The 20,413-nt window shown below is 45.9% G+C and overlaps 1 protein-coding gene across 4 annotated transcripts in view; it reads left to right on the top strand.

The window, feature by feature from the left end:
* canx (calnexin) overlaps positions 1 to 19,882 on the top strand; it is a 90,914-nt gene extending 71,032 nt beyond the window's left edge. For all 4 annotated transcript variants that reach the window (XM_085996036.1, XM_085996039.1, XM_085996038.1 and 1 more), the window contains exons 12-15: positions 5,352 to 5,471; positions 8,956 to 9,088; positions 13,152 to 13,306; positions 14,426 to 19,882. In XM_085996036.1, the coding sequence (XP_085852162.1) occupies positions 5,352 to 5,471; positions 8,956 to 9,088; positions 13,152 to 13,306; positions 14,426 to 14,467 (450 nt within the window). In that variant the 3' untranslated portion in view covers positions 14,468 to 19,882. The remainder of the gene's footprint in view (positions 1 to 5,351; positions 5,472 to 8,955; positions 9,089 to 13,151; positions 13,307 to 14,425) is intronic.
* The last annotated feature ends 531 nt before the right edge of the window (positions 19,883 to 20,413 follow it).

Raw genomic sequence — 20,413 nt, 5'->3', positions numbered from 1 at the left:
GGCCGATAAATCTCCAGGGCCTGATAATCTACATCCTAGGGTACTTAAGGAAGTGGCCCTAGAAATAGTAGATGCATTGCTGATCATCTTCCAACATTTGATGGAATCTGGAACAGTTCCCATGGATTGGAGGGTCGCTAATGTTACCCCACTATTCAAAAAAGGTGGTAGAGAGAAAACGGGGAATTACAGACTGGTAAGCCTGACATCGGTAGTGGGGAAAATGCTAGAGTCCATTATAAAAGATGTAATAGCAGAGCACTTGGAAAATAGTGACGGGATCGGACAAAGTCAACATGGATTTACAAAAGGTAAATCGTGCTTGACTAATCTACTGGAATTTTTTGAGGATGTAACTAGTAAAATAGATAAGGGAGAACCAGTGGTTGTGGTGTCTTTGGACTTTCAGAAGGCTTTCGATAAGATCCCACATAAGAGATTAGCGTGTAAAGTTAAGGCACATGGGATTGGGGGCAAGGTATTGACTTGGATAGAGAACTGGTTGGCAGATAGAAAGCAAAGAGTTGGATTAAACGGCTCTTTTTCCGAGTGGCAGGCAGTGACTAGTGGGGTACCGCAGGGATCGGTCCTTGGACCCCAGCTATTCACAGTATATATTAATGATCTAGACAAGGGAACTAGATGTAATATCTCCAAATTTGCAAACGACACAAAGCTGGGTGGGCGTGTGTGCTGTGAGGAGGATGCCGAGAAACTACAGGATGATTTGGACAGGTTGGGTGATTGGGCAGAAGCATGGCAGATGCAATATAACGTGGATAAATGTGAGGTTATCCAATTGGTGGCAAAAACAGGAAGGCAGATTATTATCTGAATGGCAATCGATTGGGAGAAGGGGAAGTGCAACGAGACCCGGGTGTCCTTGTGCACCAGTCCCTGAAGGTAAGCATGCAGGTGCAGCAGGCGGTTAAGAAGGCAAATGGTATGTTGGCCTTCTTAGCGAGAGGGTTTGAGTACAGGAACAAGGATGTCTTGCTGCAGTTGTACAGGGCCTTGGTGAGACCACACCTTGAGTATTGTGTGCAGTTTTGGTCGCCTTATCTGAGGAAGGATGTTCTTGCCATGGAAGGAGTTCAGCGAAGATTCACCAGGCTGATACCTGTGATGGCAGGGATGACGTATGAGGAGAGATTGGGACAATTGGGCTTGTACTTGTTGGAGTTTAGAAGAATGAGAGGGGATCTCATTGAAACTTATAAAATTCTGACAGGACTGGACAGACTAGATGCAGGGAGGATGTTCCCGATGGTCGGGGGAGTCCAGAACCAGGGGTCACAGTCTAAGGATAAGGGGTTGGCATTTTAGGACAGAAATGAGGAGGAATTTCTTCACCGAGTGTGGTGAACCTGTGGAATTCTCTACCACAGAAGGCAGTAGAGGCCAATACATTAAATATATTCAAGAAGGAGTTGGATATATTTCTTAAGGCTAAAGTGATCAAGGGGTATGGGGAGAAGGCAGGGACCGGGTACTGAATTTGGATGATCAGCCATGATCGCATTGAATGGCGGAGCAGACTCGAGGGGCCGAATGGCCTACTCCTGCCCCTATCTTCTATGTTTCTATGTAACCTCCTCCGCTTTAAGGAGAACAACCCCAGCTTCTCCAGTCTATCCACATAACTGGAGTCCCTCATCCCTGGAATCATTCTTGTAAATCTTTTCTGCACCCTCTCTAAGGCTTTCACATCCTTCCTGAAGTGCGGTACCCAGAATTGGACACACTACTCCAGTTGAGGCCGAACTACTGTTTTATACAGGTTCTTCATAATTTCCACGCTTTTGTAATCTGTACCTCCTATTCATTTTCGGGTTGGCAGGCTGTAACTAGTGGGGTACCGCAAGGATCACTGTTTGGGCCTCAGCTATTCACAATCTATATCAATGATTTGGATGAGGGGACCAAATGTAATATATCCAAGTTTGGTGATGATACAAAGCTGGGTGGGAATGTAAGTTGTGAGGAGGATGCAAAGAGGCTTCAAGGGGATATAAGGCTAAGTGAGTGGGCAAGAAAAGGCAAATGGAATATAATGTGGAGAAATGTGTATATATTGAAAGGGAGTAGATGATAACTTGCAGTGGTTGTAGTTTGAGTTATAATTGAGTCCTTTAACTCCATATTGCTGAAAGAGCGAAAACTTTTCAGTGTAGGGCATTGAGAAATCTTGTAATGCCTGTACGGGAGGGAATTTTCTTGAAAATACTGTTGGGAAATGACACCAAGTCTGTAGGTTGCAGAAGGAGGTGGCAAGTTGGAACACTGAGGGAGGCGAGGAGTTTGAGTCTTGAGGTTCTGGGAAGGGATGAGTCGGAAATGGTGAGAATGTAGGGGGAAGGAAGAATGGTGCATTTAACACTTGTTGAAATCAAAATGGAAAGAGAAGAGTGATGAGCACTGTTCAAAGTAAATTAAAGACCGTCTTGCAAGGCTGGAGATGAGGTGCGATGAATCAGACATTGAACCTACTGTGGTTTTTGTGGGGGGGGGGATCCCACCCAGAGTGCGTGAGGTGTTGCCTTTCCCAGAACAGAGATCCAAGCCTAGGGTGGGTTTGGTCTTCAAGAAATCTTAAAATAAGAGCTAGACCGTTCAGGGGTGACGTCAGGAAGTACTTCTTCACACACAGGGCCGTGGAAACCTGGAACGCTCTGTCCTAAAAAGCTGTTGAGGCTGGGGGGCAATTGAAAATTTCAAAACTGAGATTTGAGTAAGGGTATTGAGGGTAGATGAAGTTAAGATACGTGATCTAATTGAATGGCAGACCAGAGTCAAGGGGCTGAATGGCCTCCTCCTGTTCCTAACTCTAAATGCTGTTAACCCCACTGTTTATTTTTGGTGTTATTCCAGCTTCAATGTGCTTGACTGATGAGAAATGGAGCTTCCGACCTCTGTCCATTGCAATTTTTGTATCCCTTTTGTCAATCGATCTTTCCTCTTGTTCCTCTTATGCTCCAATGTCCCTATTCCAAATGGATTTCTTACTCCCTGCATCCTCGCAATCAAAACTTACTGCACTGTTTCCTACTCTCAACTCATTCTTTCCTCGGACCTCAAACCTCTGGAACCCCTCACCTCCCTCACCTTTCTTGCTCTCTACCAATTTACAGCCTTTTAGACTTGATGTCAACTAATCACTATATCCTGACTTCCCTCCTATTCCTTTCAACCTTGGAGCCACCAATATAAGAGAGTCACTAATAAATCCAATAGGGAATTCAGGAGAAACTTCTTTACCCAGAGTGTGGTGAGAATGTGTGCAGTTTTGGTCACCTTATCTGAGGAAGGATGTTTTTGCCATGGAGGGAGTGCAGCGAAGATTCACCAGGCCGATACCTGGGATGGCAGGAATGACGTATGAGGAGAGATGGGGTCGATTGGGCTTATATTCGCTAGAGTTTAGAAGAATGAGAGGGGATCTCATTGAAACTTATAAAATTGTAACAGGACTAGACAGACTAGATGCAGGAAGGATGTTCCCGATGGTCGGGGAGTCCAGAACCAGGGGTCACAGTCTAAGGATAAGGGGCAAGCCATTTAGGACAGAGATGAGGAGGAATTTCTTCACCCAGAGAGTGGTGAACCTGTGCAATTCTCTACCACAGAAGGCAGTAGAGGCCAATTCATTAAATATATTCAAGAAGGAGTTGGATATATTTCTTAAGGCTAAAGGGATCAAGGGATATGGGGAGAAAGCAGGGACAGGGTACTGAATTGGATGATCAGCCATGATCTCATTGAATGGCAGAGCAGGCTCGAGGGGCCGAATGGCCTACTCCTGCTCCTATCTTCTATGTTTCTATGTGGAACTCGCTACCACAGGGAGTGGTTGAGGCGAATAGTATAGATCCATTTAAGGGGAAGCTGGATAATCACTTGAGGGAGAAAGGAACAGAAGGATCTGTTGATGGGGTGAGATGAGGGGTGGGAGGAGGCTGGTGTGGAGCATAAACACCGGCACGGACCAGTTGGGCCGAATGGCCTGTTTCTGTGCTGTAAATACTTGTACCTCAACATGCACTGTGGGCTATAACCCTCCTCCAAAGCTTCTCGATAATAAATGAGCCAATGGATTACTATCTCTCCACATTGAGGAAATTCCAATTAACATTGGAGCACGTTTTAATAAAAAATATTCAAATGGGGAGTAGCAAGAACCTGCAGCCAACTCTAATTCTTCCCATATTTTATTTTGGAAAGTGTTTTGACGTTAAAAACCCGCTTTAATAAAGCCCCGTTAGCTGACCTTGTAGTAAAGCCCAGGCAACTATCTGGTAATGGTACAGAAAGGCAGCAGTGAACCGGTCACTATATACTTGTGTCCGAAGGCTCCGATAGACCATCTGTTAACAAGTGCAAAATAACAACAGAAAATGCTGGAAAAACTCAGCAGGCCAGGCAACATCCGTGGAGAGAGAAATAGAGTCAATGTTTCGGGTCGAAACCCTTCGTCAGAACTGAGAGAAAACATAAAAACATAGATAGGAGCAGGAGTAGGCCATTCGGCCCCTCGAGCCTGCTCCACCATTCAATGAGATCATGGCTGATCATCCAAACTCAGTACCCTGTCCCTGCTTTCTCCCCATATCCCTTGATCCCTTTACCCTTAAGAAATATATCTAACTCCTTCTTGAATATATTTAATGAATTGGCCTCCACTGCCTTCTGTGGTAGAGAATTCCACAGGTTCACCACTCTCTGGGTGAAGAAATTCCTCCTCATCTCTGTCCTAAATGGCTTACCCCTTATCCTTAGACTGTGACCCCTGGTTCTGGACTCCCCGACCATCGGGAACATCCTTCCTGCATCTAGTCTGTCTAGTCCTGTTAGAATTTTATAAGTTTCAATGAGATCCCCTCATTCTTCTAAACTCCAGCGAGTATAAGCCCAATTGACCCAATCTCTCCTTATGCGTCATTCCTGCCATCCCAGGTGAATCTTCGCTGCACTCCCTCCATGGCAAGAACATCCTTCCTCAGATAAGGCGACCAAAACTGCACACAATACTCAAGGCAGGAAATGAAACAGATTAAAAGGCCAGTTTGGGGGCTGGGAAATGGGGGAGGGGATGAAAGAAGAGACATGAAGAGATATTCAAGGCGAGACGAGATGGTAATAGGACAGGTAAAGAAACAAACAATGGCTCGAGATGAAGTGTGAAATGCGCTGGCAGAGTGAGAGACAGCTGCCATGTGGGAGAGAGAGAAAAGGCACAAACCAAAAGTGTGGATAAAAAATATAATCGGGGCTGAGGTTATGATCTGAAGTTGTTGAACTCGATATTGAGTGCGGAAGGCTGTGGTATTTTAACAAGTGCGTTTGGTTTGCAGTCTGGAGTCGTTGGACAGCTGATGTCAGCAGCAGAAGAACGCCCGTGGCTCTGGATTGTGTACATCCTGATCATCGCCTTGCCTGTGTTCCTGGTTATCGTGTTCTGCTGTACTGGAAAGGTAGGAACCTTTTCCCCAAACTGGCTGCGGTATTTTCAGGTTCGTTGCATCAACTGCTTCAGAACCACCTCCTTCACCAGGGTGGCGACAGGTGTGCTGTGGTTTGGGATTGCTGCCTGGGGGGGGGGGGGGCAATTATGTGATCGTAGGACCGCCTTTTTAACTACCTTGTCCCGTGTGCCAGCCGAGATGGTGAGCATTGGAAGGATGTTTAACGGGTTGTGGGGAGGGTGAGTGAATCAGCCAGGGTCTGCTGCTGCTTTTCAAATCCCGGTGTAACATTACACGAGTGTGGATGTGGGAGCAAGAACGGGATTAGGCTTTGGCTATAGGATATAACGGGGAACTGATGGGATAGAGAGAGAAACTATTTCCGCTGGTTGGGGATTCTAGGACTTGGGGGCAGAGTCTAAAAATTAAGAGCCAGACCTTTCAGGAGTGAAGTTAGGAAACACTTCTCGACACAAAAGGGTGGTAGAAGTTTGGAACTCTCTTCCGCAAATGGCAATTGATGCTAGATCAATTAATTTTAAATCTGAGATTTGTCAAATTTTGATGACCAAAGGTATTAAGGGATATGGACCAAAGGTGGGTATATGGAGTTAGGTCACAGATCAGCCATGATCTCATTGAATGGCTAAACGGCCTACTCCTGTTCCGATAATTCCCCCCACCACCCCGCCTTTTGAATAGCCTTCCAACGCTCCCCATCATGGTCAACACATGAATGGCCTCTGGGTAAGGAATTGGGAAGGCTATCCGTGCTCAATATCTTGGGAGATGAAGAGGAAAAGGCAGCAGGAATTTTGAGGAGCTGAATCTGTTAATACAAACGCTCGTCAGGTCAGCTCTCCGCTGGTCTCGAATCCATTCGGAAGCCCATATTATTTGTGCAGAATATGAAGAATGCACAACACGTGCTGGAAGTTTCAACATGTTGTGAAATTTGAGCACGTGACTATCGCAGAGAAAATGAAGAAAATCAATCCCGCTTGGCTACCCAATGAGCCTCGATGGTTTTTGCCTCTGGCCGCGAGGTCCATGAATGCCCCAGTCCTGGTCCATCAAATTCACATGTTCGCAGAGTGGCTGTGTGTTAGTTTTGGTCCCGTTTGTATTCTAACAACCTGACCTTTACTTTAAAGTTTAACTGATTGGTCAAATGGCCAGGGATAAACCTGTCTGCACTTAATCTGCCAGGGTACTGGGATGGGCTGGATCTCAAATAGTAATCTGCGTAATGATGCAGACATTGCCCCCTCCCTGGTAAGACCGCAATCGCCCCTTGTGTGGAATAACCCGACTACCATACATCAAACTTCCAGGGAATTACGAGGATCATTTGCTTCTCCTGTATTTAGTTTTGTTTTGGGAGGTGGTGTCACTAGTCCGGTAGTTGATGTTGGGATGTTCAAACTTGGGTGCACTTCAGTTTAACATAGAAACATAGAAGATAGGAGCAGGAGTAGGCCATTCGGCCCCTCGAGCCTGCTCCGCCATTCAATGAGATCATGGCTGATCATCCAAACTCAGTACCCTGTCCCTGCTTTCTCCCCATATCCCTTGATCCCTTTAGCCTTAAGAAATATATCCAACTCCTTCTTGAATATATTTAATGAATTGGCCTCAACTGCCTTGTGTGGTAGAGAATTCCACAGGTTCACCACTCTCTGGGTGAAGAAATTCCTCCTCATCTCTGTCCTAAATGGCTTACCCCTTATCCTTAGACTGCGACCCCCAGTTCCGGACTCCCCCGCCATCGGGAACATCCTTACTGCATCTAGTTTGTCTAGTCCTGACAGAATTTTATACGTTTCAATGAGATCCCCTCTCATTCTTCTAAACTCCAGCGAATATAAGCCTAATTGACTCAATCTCTCCTCATACGTCATTCCTGCCATCCCAGGTATCAGTCTAGTGAATCTTCGCTGCACTCCCTCCATGGCAAGAACATCCTTCCTCAGAAGGTTTGAACCCCTTCACTGCCTAAATGATCCTGCGTGTGTAATTTCCTTGAAGGGAAGCCTCTGAAATGACCAGCTGGTCTACCTAGTCAGTGGCCCCCCCCCCCCCCCCCACCAAACCCCCAGCAAAGCTGGCATTTAACAGGAGCCATGTACAAAAAGACTGGAATTGTGACCTCCTGGCCACAGTGGCCAGTGATTAGCTACAGGCAACTTTGGGAGCTTGACGAAGTGAACGTGTCAGTCATTGTTGCGCTTTACGGTGAAAACGCTCCAATCGCGTGTGATTATTTTCAAGATCTTGGCGGGAAAGCACAAGACTTTGGAGATGAGAGGTCAATTATGCAAAGTGACTCTGGATTTATAATCTGTGCACCATCCTTGTATTAAAGTTTAATGTTTTACAGGAGTCAATATTCTATATTTTATTAAACTGCCGAGCTTTGAAAAAAGCTGTACTTGATGGGGATAGACTGAAAGAGAAGACGCTTGTAGTCCATCTGCCTTGCCTCAATTTTCACAAAATGCCATACTCTCTCTTTCTCTTACCTGCAACTCATTCTTCCACTAAAAGACACTCCAGGTCCCTCTTGAATTTGCTGACTCCCTTCACCTCCAGTGTGTCCCCGGGCAGTCTGGTCTTCACAGACTTCTGCTGTGAAGCAGTGAGATTCTCTGGAGTTTAGACGAATGAGAGGTGATCTTACTGAACCATGTCAAATTCTTACAGGGATTGACAGGGTAGATGCAGGGAGGATGTTTCCCCTGGCTGGGGAGTCTAGAACCAGGGGTCACAGTCTCAGGATAAGGGGTCGGCCATTTAGGACTGAGATGAGGAGGAATTTCTTCACTCAGAGGGCGGTGAATCTTTGGAATTCTCTGCCCCAGAGGGCTGTGGAGGCTCAGTCGTTGAGGATACTCAAGACCGAGATCGATAGACTTTTGGACATTAGAGGAATCGAGGGATATGGAGATCGAGCGGGAAAGTAGAGTGGAGGTAGAAGATTTTACTGAGTGGCAGAGCAGGCTCTTGCTCCTATTATGTTTCTTATAACACTGCTCACCCTCCCCCTCTATCTGTGTCTCCAGTTAGTTTGTGTATCCTGTCAAACTAAGTCTTCAGCTAATCGATGCCCCATGAAAACACTTCAGTAAGATTTCCCCCTGACATTGTTGCACCTTCCCAGTTCCTTAGTTTCTCTTTCTGGCTTGGGTGCCTTGTATCTGGTGGCAGTTTAGTTGTCCTTCTCTGTACCCAGGATGGTCCCTACTTTGATATGTTGACGAGAATTATAGACTCAACTCCAGGAAAGGCAGGAACCTCTGCAATAAACAAGTAATCATCCCTGAGACCTGCGTCCTAGTCCTCCAGCTGGGTATGGTCCAGAGCTGCCCTTGAACTGTTCTGCTGGCTAAAGCTTCGTAACATGCCAGACGTAGGCCCAATTGGTTTGGCATGAAGCCTGGTGGGATGTTCTGGATAAACGCTGAATTATTGAAAGTTAATTATCTTTTTGTAGAAAGACTCTGCTGCCGAATACAAGAAGACTGACGCCCCACAGCCTGACGTGAAGGAGGAAGAGGGGGAGGAGGAAGAGGAGGAGCAAAAGGAGGAAGAGGGGGAAAAAAAGGAAACACAAGAAGAAAAGACAAGTAAGTAACTCTGAGCTACTTTTTGAAGAGCAGGGAGTTCTCCCCCGGTGCCCTGGAGCCAATAGTTATCCCTCAACCAACATTGCTTTTAAAAAACAAAAGAGCTGTTTGTGGGAGCTTGCTGTGTGCAAATTGGCTGCTGCGTTTCTTACATTGCAACAGTGACTCCACTTAAAGTACTTCATTGGCTGTAAAGCGCTTTGGGGTCTCCTGAAGTCTTGAGAGAGGCGCTGTAGAAACAAAAAAGTTTTTACTTTAGGGATGAGGGACTTCAGGGATGAGGAGAGGTTGGAAAAGTTCAGACTGTTCTCCTTGGAACAGAGGTGGTGAAGAGGTGACCCAATGGAGGTTTTCCAGATGATAGGTTTTGATCGAGCAGAGAGAGAAAAACTATTCCCTCTGGTGAGTGGGTCAGTAACCAGATTCAAAATCATTGGTAAAAGATCTGGAGGGGTGATGAGGAGAAATGTTTTCTCTCTGAGAGTTGTGGGGATCGGGAACGCTCGACCTGAACAAGTGGTGGGAGCTGATTCCATCAATAATTTTACGAGTCGGACGGGTTCTCGAGGATGCGGAGCTGACAGGGTTGCGGACACAAAGTGGGGGGGTGGGACTGAACACAACTGATCTTTCAAAGAGCCAGCACAGGCACGTCGGGCCGAATGGCCTCCTGTGCTGTAATGATTTGGGAATTCTTTTTACCTTCACTAGTGAGCGGCTTATAAATTATTTTCCAATTGATAGGTTTGGCATTCTGCTTTGGTCAATTTATCCACTATCATTGTCTGTCTCGTTGATTGCGCCTGTTTCCAGTCACATTATGCCCGAGACTCTAGTCAGCTGGGGCAGTGATGGGTCTAATGTTTTGGGAGGATTCAGTGTTTTTACTGATCGATTGTTTAAGAAATGAACAGTGCCCTTCCTGTGCTAAACGACAAAATTGGAGACGGGGCCCGGGTGTCTGAGGCACGGGCAGGTTCTTCGATCTGTAGATTAGCCAGGATGCAAACCCCTTCTACTTCAAATTATACATGGTTAAAGCAGGAGGTGTGAACAATGGTCTTGTCGAGTGGTTCTCTGCATAGGATACTGCATGGCATCATTGAACATGATTGACTGCCTCTGCATTCAGAGGGCTGTTGGTCTAGAATATAGACTGCAGACTTTAATCCATGTCTAGTTCATCTTCTGGATCCGACACCGACTCCAGGGGTCAACCTAGGAGCCACCTTGCCCGATTACAGCATCGCATCATTTGAAGGTTTACATTGCCAAAGCCTTATTGAGTAACGAACTGCAAGAAATACGTGCGAGAAGAGACAACTTAGTGCCTTGAGAACTGAAGTCTTGCTGCTTCTGTGTAATTGTCTTGTAAATAAATTCAATTTTTAGCCTGATAGAGGTCTTTTAACATAACATTATGAGGGGGTTCAATAGGGTAGATGTAGAGATGTTTCCACTTGTGGAGGAGTCCAAAACTAAAGGCCATAAATATAAGACAGTCACTCATAAATCCAATAGGGAATTCAGTGGTGAGAATGTGGAACTCGCTGTCACAGGAAGTGGTTGAGGCAAATAGCACAGATGCATTGAAGGAGAAGCTAGATAAACACGAGGGAGAAAGGAATGGAAGGATATGTTGATGGGGTGAGATAAAGAGGGGTGGGAGGAGGCTCGTGTGGAGCATAAATACCGACATGGACCAGTTGGGCCGAATGGCCTGTTTCTGTGCTGTAAATTCTATGTAATACAGGTAGACTACCCTTTATCCGGACTTCCGAAAACCGAAACCCTCTAAAAACCGAAGGTTTTTTCGTTCAGCGTAAGTCGTGCGTACGACTTACGCTGAACGAAAAAACCGAAGGTTTTTAGAGGGTTCCGGTTGCGGAAGTTCGGATAAAGGGTAAGTCGTGCGCACGACCCCCCGCCGACCCCGACAACCACAACCGCCGACCCCGACTGACTTAGGCTGAGCGTCAGCGTAAGTCGTGCGCACGACCCCCCGCCGACCCACCTTCCGAAATCCGAAATTCTCCTTTATCTGAAACTCGGCTGGTCCCGAGGTTTTCGGATAAAGGATAGTCTACCTGTACCACTTTTCAGAATTATAAATGAGAATATGGTCAGCATCTCGTGTTATCCAGTCCAGTAAACCATACGTAATGGGTAAATGGTACCGTGACAAACAAACCCACTCACTCCAAACTCAGCGGTACAGGTTGTAGTTCGAGAGCGAGTCTGCTTAGAGATGGCCTCTCTGCTGTGACCACAGGTAAAAGCCCATAGTTTAGAAACATAGAAGATAGGAGCAGGAGTAGGCCATTCAGCCTCTCAAGCCTGCTCTGCCATTCAATGCGATCATGGCTGATCCAAATTCAGTACCCTGTCCCTGCTTTCTCCCCATATCCCTTGATCCCCTTAGCCTTAAGAAATATATCTAACTCCTTCTTGAATATATTTAATAAATTGGCCTTGTGTGGTAGAGAAAATTCCACAGGTTCACCACTCTCTGGGTGAAGAAATTCCTCCTCATCTCTGTCCTAAATGGCTTTCCCCTTATCCTTAGACTGTGACCCCTGGTTCTGGACTCCCTGACCATCGGGAACATCCTTCCTGCATCTAGTCTGTCCAGTCCTGTTAGAATTTTATAAGTTTCAATGAGATCCCCTCTCAATCTTCTAAACTCCAGCGAGTATAAGCCTAATCGACCCAATCTCTCCTCATACGTCATTCCTGCCATGGTGGGAAGTTCTTGTCTTTAGCATCCCTGGGCTAGCGGGGCATCATTTTGCCAGGATTTTATGCTCTTTGTTACTCCTGAGCTAGTTTGTGTCGAGAATGAGACGATGCGATTAGGCTCCAATGTGATGACCCTTCCAATTAAATAACCTTTCGGTGTCATTGCTTAGGAATTGAAATTTGGTGACTTGACTTGGGTACAATTCCCCTCCCACAGTGTCCTACTTACTGCCTTCAAATTAATGAGTATAGCAGGAAAAGGCTCTGAACTGAACAGAAAATGCTGGATTACTAAAGCAAAAGTTGAATGCTGTGGGTGCTGGCAATCTGAAATTGAAACAGAAAATGCTGGAAACACTCGGCAGGTCAGGCAGCATCTGTGGAGAGAGCAACTGAGTTAACGTTTCAGGCCGATGACCCTTCATCAGAACTGGAACAAGTTAGAGATTTAACAGTTTATAAGCAAGTAGTGAGGCAGGGAAAGGGGGGAGGGGAGGAAAGAACTAAAGGGAAGGCCTGTGATGGGGTGGAAGGCAGGAGAGATTAAATGACGAGTGTTGATGGTGCGAGGCAAAAGGGGGCAGTACAGGAAACTCTTTGGTATCCGGTACCGACGGGACCAGGATGGTACCGGTTGATCAAAAATTCCGGGTAACGGAGAGGGGTATCTACCAAGGCTATTTTTAACAAAGAAAATAAAAAAATCAAGAAATGTGCAGTGTACAGTAATTGGGTACTCACCTACAGAATGTTGTGTTAAATGGATGGTGGAAGATACAGTACTGCCAGTTGAGGGTAATGCAATGCAATGACTACCAGCAGCGTGGGAGACACACAGTACCCCTGTAAAATGGCGGATCAGAAGAGACTCCCGGCAGCGCGAGAGAGTCAGACGCCTGTTATTGAGGTGTTCTGACTTCCGACAGCGCCAAGTAGCCGAGTAGTGGCAGTTTGGAGAACTACCCCCACTGACTAACTCGGCAACATTGCCGGTTATTGAGGTGTTGTTTTCGGAGTGAGAATTTTGCCGTTTAAACGAGAGATTCCTGTAATGGGAGAAGTAAAGAAACAAAAGATGGGTCTAGAGGAGGTGTAAATCGCAACAGCAGAACCACTACCGGCAGCTGCTGTCCAAAACAATGGGAGCAGTGGTTATGATCTGAAGTTATTGAAATCAAATGTTGAGTCCGAAAGGTTGTAAAGTATCTAATCGAAAATGCTCTGTATGCTGGTCGGAAACTCTTCTATTCTGTCGTTGCGTGCATTCTATTAGTGTGCAATTAAATTAGTTCAAGCTTAATGTGTGCTAATCATTTCATTGCAGCTGAAGAGAAACAGAAGAGTGATACTGAGGACGCTCCGGGAAATGCAAGCCAGGAGGAGGAAGAGGAGGAGGAAGAGGAAGAGGATGAGGAGGAGCAGGAGCAGGAAGGAGAGAAGGGGGCACAGGAGAAGCGAAGTGCGGAGCAGGATGATGAAGTAAGTCACAAAGACACCTTGATTGGGGAATGGTCACATGTGCCATTTTGGACACGTGTCGGTATCGAACAGAGGGAGGACGACATTGATAACTTTTTAGTGGGTGCTGTCTTCTATATCTTGCACTCTTGGGGAGTGGGAGGTGAATCCCTCCTGATTACTGTTCTGCATAAAGCTAGTTAACTTAGTGAGATTTGGTTTTAATTTGGTGGAGGTGGAAATTGAGACCCTCGCTGTCCATTGGAGGCTTTGATTGTCCTACTTATTAGTCATGTAGGATGCAAGATTGAGTGATTAGATTTTTGGACATTAAGGGATATGGGGATCGGGCGGGAAAATGGAGTGGAAGTAGATCAGCCATGATATAGAATGGCGGATCAGGCTCGAGGGGCCGTATGGCCTATCATGTTATATTAAAATGCAAGGATCATCATTGTAAATTCATTCTCGGGATGTGGGCATCACTAGCAAGGCTGGCATTTTTTGCCTGCCCCTAGTACCCCTACCCCACCCTGAGAAAGTGGTGGTGGGCCTTTTTCTTGAAGCACTAGTAAGCGGTGATGTAATAAAACTCACTTGGTTTGAGTATAAAGCAAGGCTTTAATCAACTTGTTTCAGAACATGGAGGTCTAGTTGTACTTCACTAGTTCCTTGTCTTACAAAATGTCCTTGGGCAAGCTGGGCCCACACCAGAGTATTTATACTCCTTGGACGGCGCCACCAGCTGGCCGCCCAGCGTTATTTCACGAGTAGTTTCTTGATGATGAGATTTATAACAAGCGGTTTGATTCAACTGACGGTCTCGCTGGGCCACTTCAGAGGGCAGTCAACTCAACCACGTCGGTGTGGGACTGGAGTCGCATACAGGCCCAGACCGGGTAAGGACGGCAGGTTTCCTTCCCTGAAGGGACATGAGTGAACCAGCTGCGGTTTTTAACCACAATTCCGACAGCGTCACGGTCACTTTTACTGGTAGCCAGCTTTTAATTTCTCTGGGTTATAAGTCCGGTAACATAACCACTACGCAACCGTACCCGTGCATACAAGGGAGGCTAGGATTTGACTGCTTTTGTCCCAAGTTTGAATTTTAATTTGTGGCGCTTGTTATTTATATTCTAGAAAGACAGTGCGAATACAAATACAAAACCACGGAAAGATTGAGCCATTTTCTGTCGTAACGTCATTTGAGCAACACTGGGATTTCGAAGGAGAGACCACCGTCACTGGGACTTCAGAGAGCGGAACTTTTACAGGATTTCGTGAGACCAGAGTTGTGTACAAAAAATTTAAAAAAAAAAAACCCTACACACCCCACTGACCAGACACTAGTTAGACCAAGGACTGTATGTTTTCAGCAAGGACTGTAACCTGAATTGAAATGTACTTTATATATATAAATATATATTATATAGTAGAACACAAATTCCCACTTGTTGGTACAAGTCCTCTAAACTGTTAGAATTATTAAATTAGTTCCCGGTAATTTTCAATTGGATTTCAGGCTTGCTGAATTTTAAAAACAAAATAATCAAGGGAGATGATGGATATCTCCACAAGCCAGCCAAGAGGAGGGAGGGAGGGAGCCTGGGGTGGGGCGAGGGGATGGGGGAGGAAAAGAGGGGAAGCTAATGGGATCTGTGTACTGTCAGAACGCTTCATTTGGCTTTAACTGCAAACTACGCTCTGTTGGCAGACCACTTTTCCTGAAGGTTCATTCAGAATGAAATTCCGTGAATTCCACCCAACAGCAGAAACCTCCCCGTCTTTAGCCCTGAGCGTCTCCTTACTCGGGATGTAATGAGATTTCCATTCCACGTCTTAATTCGTCTTGAACTCGTCGCTGCTGCATTCCCGTGGGGAGCAACAAGTAGAAGCTCAGCACGTTAGCGAGACTGACACTTGCCCCCCCTCCCCCCCGCCGTCTCGCATGCGAATAGATAGCATTTTAAAAAATGTCTTTTCAAACAAAATGGTTGAATATAAATGGGGAAGGAGAACTCTCAAACAATTCAGGTTTTTCCTGCGAGTTTGTTTTTCCCGCTTTCTCTCTTTTCTCTCTCTTTCCCCCCCCCCCCCCCCCCCCCCAGCTCCAACCTGTGTTCAAAAAGTATGTTCTCCCCTCGCGCCCTCCCCCCCCCCCCCCCCCCCTAAATTGGCTGTCTTTACAGTTTGCTTCAACCCACATTTTTTATTTTTTTAAGGAGCGTTTTATGGACTTTGCTCTTTCATGTGCCGGCTTCACCCCCCCACCCCCATCAAAAGCCCAATTCTCTGAGCTCTGCACTAAAATGAGAAATTAAGTATGGGTTGTAGTTACTGTCGTTGCTACTTTGCCTATTTTGGCCCCCCTACCTGCCCATAAATGGTGTTTTGTATGAAATTAGAATACACGGAACTGACTTACTAACCAGATAGCAAAATACTGCGGATGCTGGAAATCCGAAATAACAACAGCCTGGCCTGCTGAGTTTTTCCAGCGTCTTCTGTTGTTTTTGACTTACTAACAAGTTTGGAGAATGCTCGGCGCACCGCCCGTGCCCTTTTTGGAACAATTCAGAGACCTTTAAAACCCTTTTTGTTTTCTGACCGGCCTGTCCTATATTTTCCCTCACCAGTGGGATGTGGTGGTACTGACTGCTGCCAGTAAATGCGGTTATGTAGAAGAAGAATTTTAAAATCCAGACTGTTGTATGCGCACGTTAATAAGTAGCCGGTATTAATGTTGTATTTGTTTTTCTTCTTGGCTGCGTTGGTTCCTTGTTTAAGGGAGGGTGGGTTGGGGGGAATCCCCGAAGGGCTTGCATTTCAATCCAATTATTATCTCTCTCTCTCCTCCCTCTCTCTCTTTCTCTCCTGGGTCTTGAACCCAGTGTGGAAGAGCCAGGAGGAACCGAATGTTCAATCGTTTGCTTCCTGTCCATTTGACTTCTGTTTTCTGTCCACCTGACTTTGTTGTAACTTTTGAACACGGGGTTATTTTTGGCTTAAGCAGCTGCTTCTATTATTTTTGAGGCCTTTTATCCTGCACGAGGATCAAGTCTCTGCTTCTAGACTCCCACCAACATTGGAATCTCACTTATGTAAGTGGGGGGCGGGGAGAGCAGGACGTAGTTTGCAGAAGAGAGCTTGCAATTTCTTTCCAAACATGTCCAGCTCCAATCCATAATCGGCTCTCTGTAGAGCTGAGCTGGTCAGTTGCTATGGTGAAAATGTTTCTGCTACTGCTCTCCACTGTCCAAACGCTGTTGGCATTGATGGCCCGGGCTTCGTGCCGCTGTTGCTAAGGTGCATACACGGGCATTAGTAAGCGCTTTGACAACAATGTAAGCTTAGGTGGTATTAAAGATGGCGAGAACCTAATGGTTCACCTTGCGACACTTGTATTGATTTTGAAGTTTGGGTTGGGGTACATTGTTTTTTCTGAGGAATTCCGCATAAAATCTAATGCGTGCTGTAAACGTTCCAGGAATACGGGACCGATTCCACGTGAGCGCGTGTTGTAAATTCAATTGTGGGTTTGAACACATCACTTCCCGTCACGCGGTAATTTATTCTGTAGCGTTCTATACCTTCGGCTCCCGCACACTCTTTGAATGGTGCACTGGTTGTGAGTGGTAAAAATTACCGAGTTGCAAGTTTAGTTCCACGTTTTGGGCCTTTCACCGTCTCCCCCTTCGCCAACACCATATCTAAAAGCAAGGTGACTGGTGCACCCTGCGCGCCTGGCGTTGGGCGGGTAGGAATCTGCTGAAACTGCAATCCTCAGACGAAGGAATTTCAATTTCTTCTGCTGAGGAAGAGGGAGAATTTCAGTTTCCCCAGTTGGGAGGCAGTTCTCCGAATTGTCCTGAATTCTTTCCCCCCCCCCCCCCCCCCCCCCATCACCGTTGTGGTGATTTAAAATCTTTGAACAGCTGTACATGAGGGGGGGTGGGGGGGTGGTTTAAAGCAAAAGGAACCAACCACACAGGAAAGCACTGAATAGATATAATGGCAAACTCGCAGTATTTATTTTGCAATGCTACGTTAAGTATGTGAATGTGAATCCCATAGAAATAGTGAGACATTTTTTCATCGATGTGGTACTTGGTTTGTACTTTTTTTGATAGAAATTTCACACTGTCGGACGCCTCTGAATGCGTCAGTGAGTTAGTTTGGAGCATCGCGATGACAGTTATGTAGCCAAACGCGGCAGCCCTCTGTACCAGCGAACATCTCACAAACAACAAAGAAATGAACGACCGGTTACTATTTTGTTAAGTCACTTTCTGCAACACAAAAATGATCCAACTCCAGTTACTAAAACATGGCGACAGTGCTGCTTATTCTGATGTGGTGTAAGATGGTTGTAGATTTTTTTATTTTTAAAAACAAACTACACTACTTAAAAGATCTCCTCCGTGCTTGGCAACACAAGCCTGTCCGTATCTTGTGTCCACTTTCTCAATCAAGCGATTTTCAGCTTTCCGGTGATAAAACTTCACTTGTGCATGACCATTTTTGCTCTGCCTTGGTAGTCGAGTTCCTTTTTTAAAATCGGAAGCAATGTTCCCTCCTAAGCTGCGCGGCAATGGGGAAAAGGTCCCATGCAGGCGACGCTCACCGCCTTGCTCTCTCTTTTTCCCCCCCCCATTTGTAAATACCACATGCGTGGAAATTTAAAGGGACCGCGCACTAAAAGAAACGGGCCGCGCAGAACAAAGCGCCGCTCGCGGGGAACCTTGATCCCTGGACAGACATTCCCCGAGGTGCACTGAAATAATGTCTTCGTGGGCGAGGGAGGGAAAACTCCCGACAAATGCCAATCAAAGCAAACCACCTCATTCTACCAGCAATGAGACTTTCTATCCCTGACCAGTTAACCTGGCCGGGGGGGGGGTGGGCGAACACCGCGTCGGCCAATTTGGATCCTCTTTCGATTTTGATGGTAAAGAGTTCAGATTCCCCAATTGCTGCAGCGAGCTGCAAGACCGCATTAGTGCGGATATGGTAAATCGGTGGCAGGTTTGAGTGGAGGAAGTACATAGTGATGGCTGTGCATTCACGTTTACATAACATAGACTCGCCCCCTTGCCGAAACAATTCCGAGGTATAAAGTCCAGCGTGGTCCTTGCACTCTTAACATTTTCAGCTAGCCATGTTCTAATGCACTGAGTTCTCTAACTATTTTTTGTTACTGCTGTTGCTGCTACTGCTGTCGAACCCATTGGTTGAAGAAGTTGTCTGAAGGGATCTAACGAGATTACCCCCCACCCCCCCCCCCCTCTCTTGGCTGGGCTCCTTAAATATCGGAGCTTTGTAATTCGGTTTAATTTAGGCTGCTTGCCTTGTTGAACTGCAATGGTTTTTGTGGGTGAATGTTAGGGATTGGGGTTACTGTACGAGAGCTCGTGGTGTGTGTTAATGGGACACTTTCTTGGCTGTGATGGGAACACTACCAAAGTTATTGCAATACTGGGTTGGGGGGTTTTTTTTGGAGTTGGGAAGAGATGACAAACATGGCCTTGCCAGTTAGTGTGTGCTCGCAGTAAAAGACCACTGGCGCCGGATAGCTCAAAACAAAAACTACTGCTGTCCCGTGACATCGGGCCATGATCCCACCCGTTGGCTGGATCTGTCCCTTGCGCGTGTTTATGGGATCTGATGAGCAATGTGTGGCCACTTTATTTTTCCTTTCTGATGTGAAGCTTTTATAAGCAGCTTGACTTCTGAATGAGGAAACCGTGCTGGAGTACTAATCGTGGACACAGCAGTCAACAGTGGCAGGAATGAAAGGCTGTAATGTTAACCGGGCCATCTTTACAGCTACCCTGGTTGTACCAGTGCGTCGCCGGCCGCTATAGTATTTTCCAATTAAAGCATATGCAAGTTGTAACTTCAAAAAAAAAGGAATTGTTGACAGCAAGGTGTTAATGTAACAGCGAAAGTTAAATGCCACCTTTTGTTGTACTGGCAGTGAAGGTGCCTTTTGTGTACTGGTGTGTCATAAGACAAGCCCTTGATTGATACTGAGCTGGTATAAGTGATGAATCGTTTTAAGTGACTGCTCTCTACAACGCCAGTTGATGCTTGTCCAGTCCATGGCCATTCAAAGGCAAGTCCGAACATCCAAATGGGAAGCTTGATCCAAGAAAATTAAACCAACGCCATTTTTTTTTGAGTTGGCAAAATATATTCCTGATTCCTTTTAACTCCTGTAATAAAATAATGTTTTCTTTACAATGTTAAGTTTATAATTAAGTTGAGGTCTAATGTTCACTGTTTTGTAAAAAAAAAATAATGCTTTTGCCACCGAGTTCAAAGGGTCTCCATTCTGCTCGGTGAATGACCTTGTTGAGTAGCGTAGACACTCTAACCCTGTTGATGGTTCATAGATAGCACCTGATGAACCCTTTTCAAAGAAGATTATTTTATAAGTTTTAAAATGCTGATTGTATAGAGTTTTGGAGCGTTAGACAAAATTGACTTAGTTTGTATCCCAGGTTAAGTTATGGTTGAGTAATTCCCTGACAGGAATGTAAATTCAAGATCATGTGATAAAAATGATTCCTGCAACTAAAAAATGATTAATTAAAACAGATGTCTGGGCTCTTTATTGCGCTGGCTGCTTTATTGTTTGGTTCTCGGGCTGTGGGCAACACATTTATTACCTATCACTGCTGGGTCACTGATAACTTACAATGGTCAACCACACAATGCTCGATTGGGGTCGGTCTGAGTAGGTCTCCCTTCCCGAAGCCAGCTTTAGTTTTATCACTCTGTCCTCGGCTTTTTTTCCCCTTTTTTGAGGGCTGAAGAAAGAATTTGCATTTGTATCGCGCCGTTCACCACCTCACGGCCAATGAAGTACTTTCTGAAGTGTAATGCAGGAAACGCGTTGGCCAATTTGCACACAGCAGGATTCCACAAGCAGCAATGAAGATCAAAGAAGATAAAGATGGAGACCTTGTAACTCGAGGCCATGTCTGGAGACTAAGTCCAGGAGGTGCAGTGTGTAGGTTAAGGTGGGGGGGGGGTGGTGTATAGAGAGCTTTATGAAGGTGCGCAAGGCATAGCAATCGGCTGTTCTGGGGGAGGATGAATTCATGGTGGATGTTTTTGAAGCAT

Source organism: Somniosus microcephalus, chromosome 8, assembly GCF_052327205.1.
Source record: "Somniosus microcephalus isolate GS21.2 chromosome 8, FLI_Smic_1.0, whole genome shotgun sequence".
NCBI lineage: Eukaryota > Metazoa > Chordata > Chondrichthyes > Squaliformes > Somniosidae > Somniosus > Somniosus microcephalus.
The sequence above is the reverse complement of the archived record's forward strand: the minus strand, read 5'-3'. Positions and strand labels throughout refer to the sequence as shown.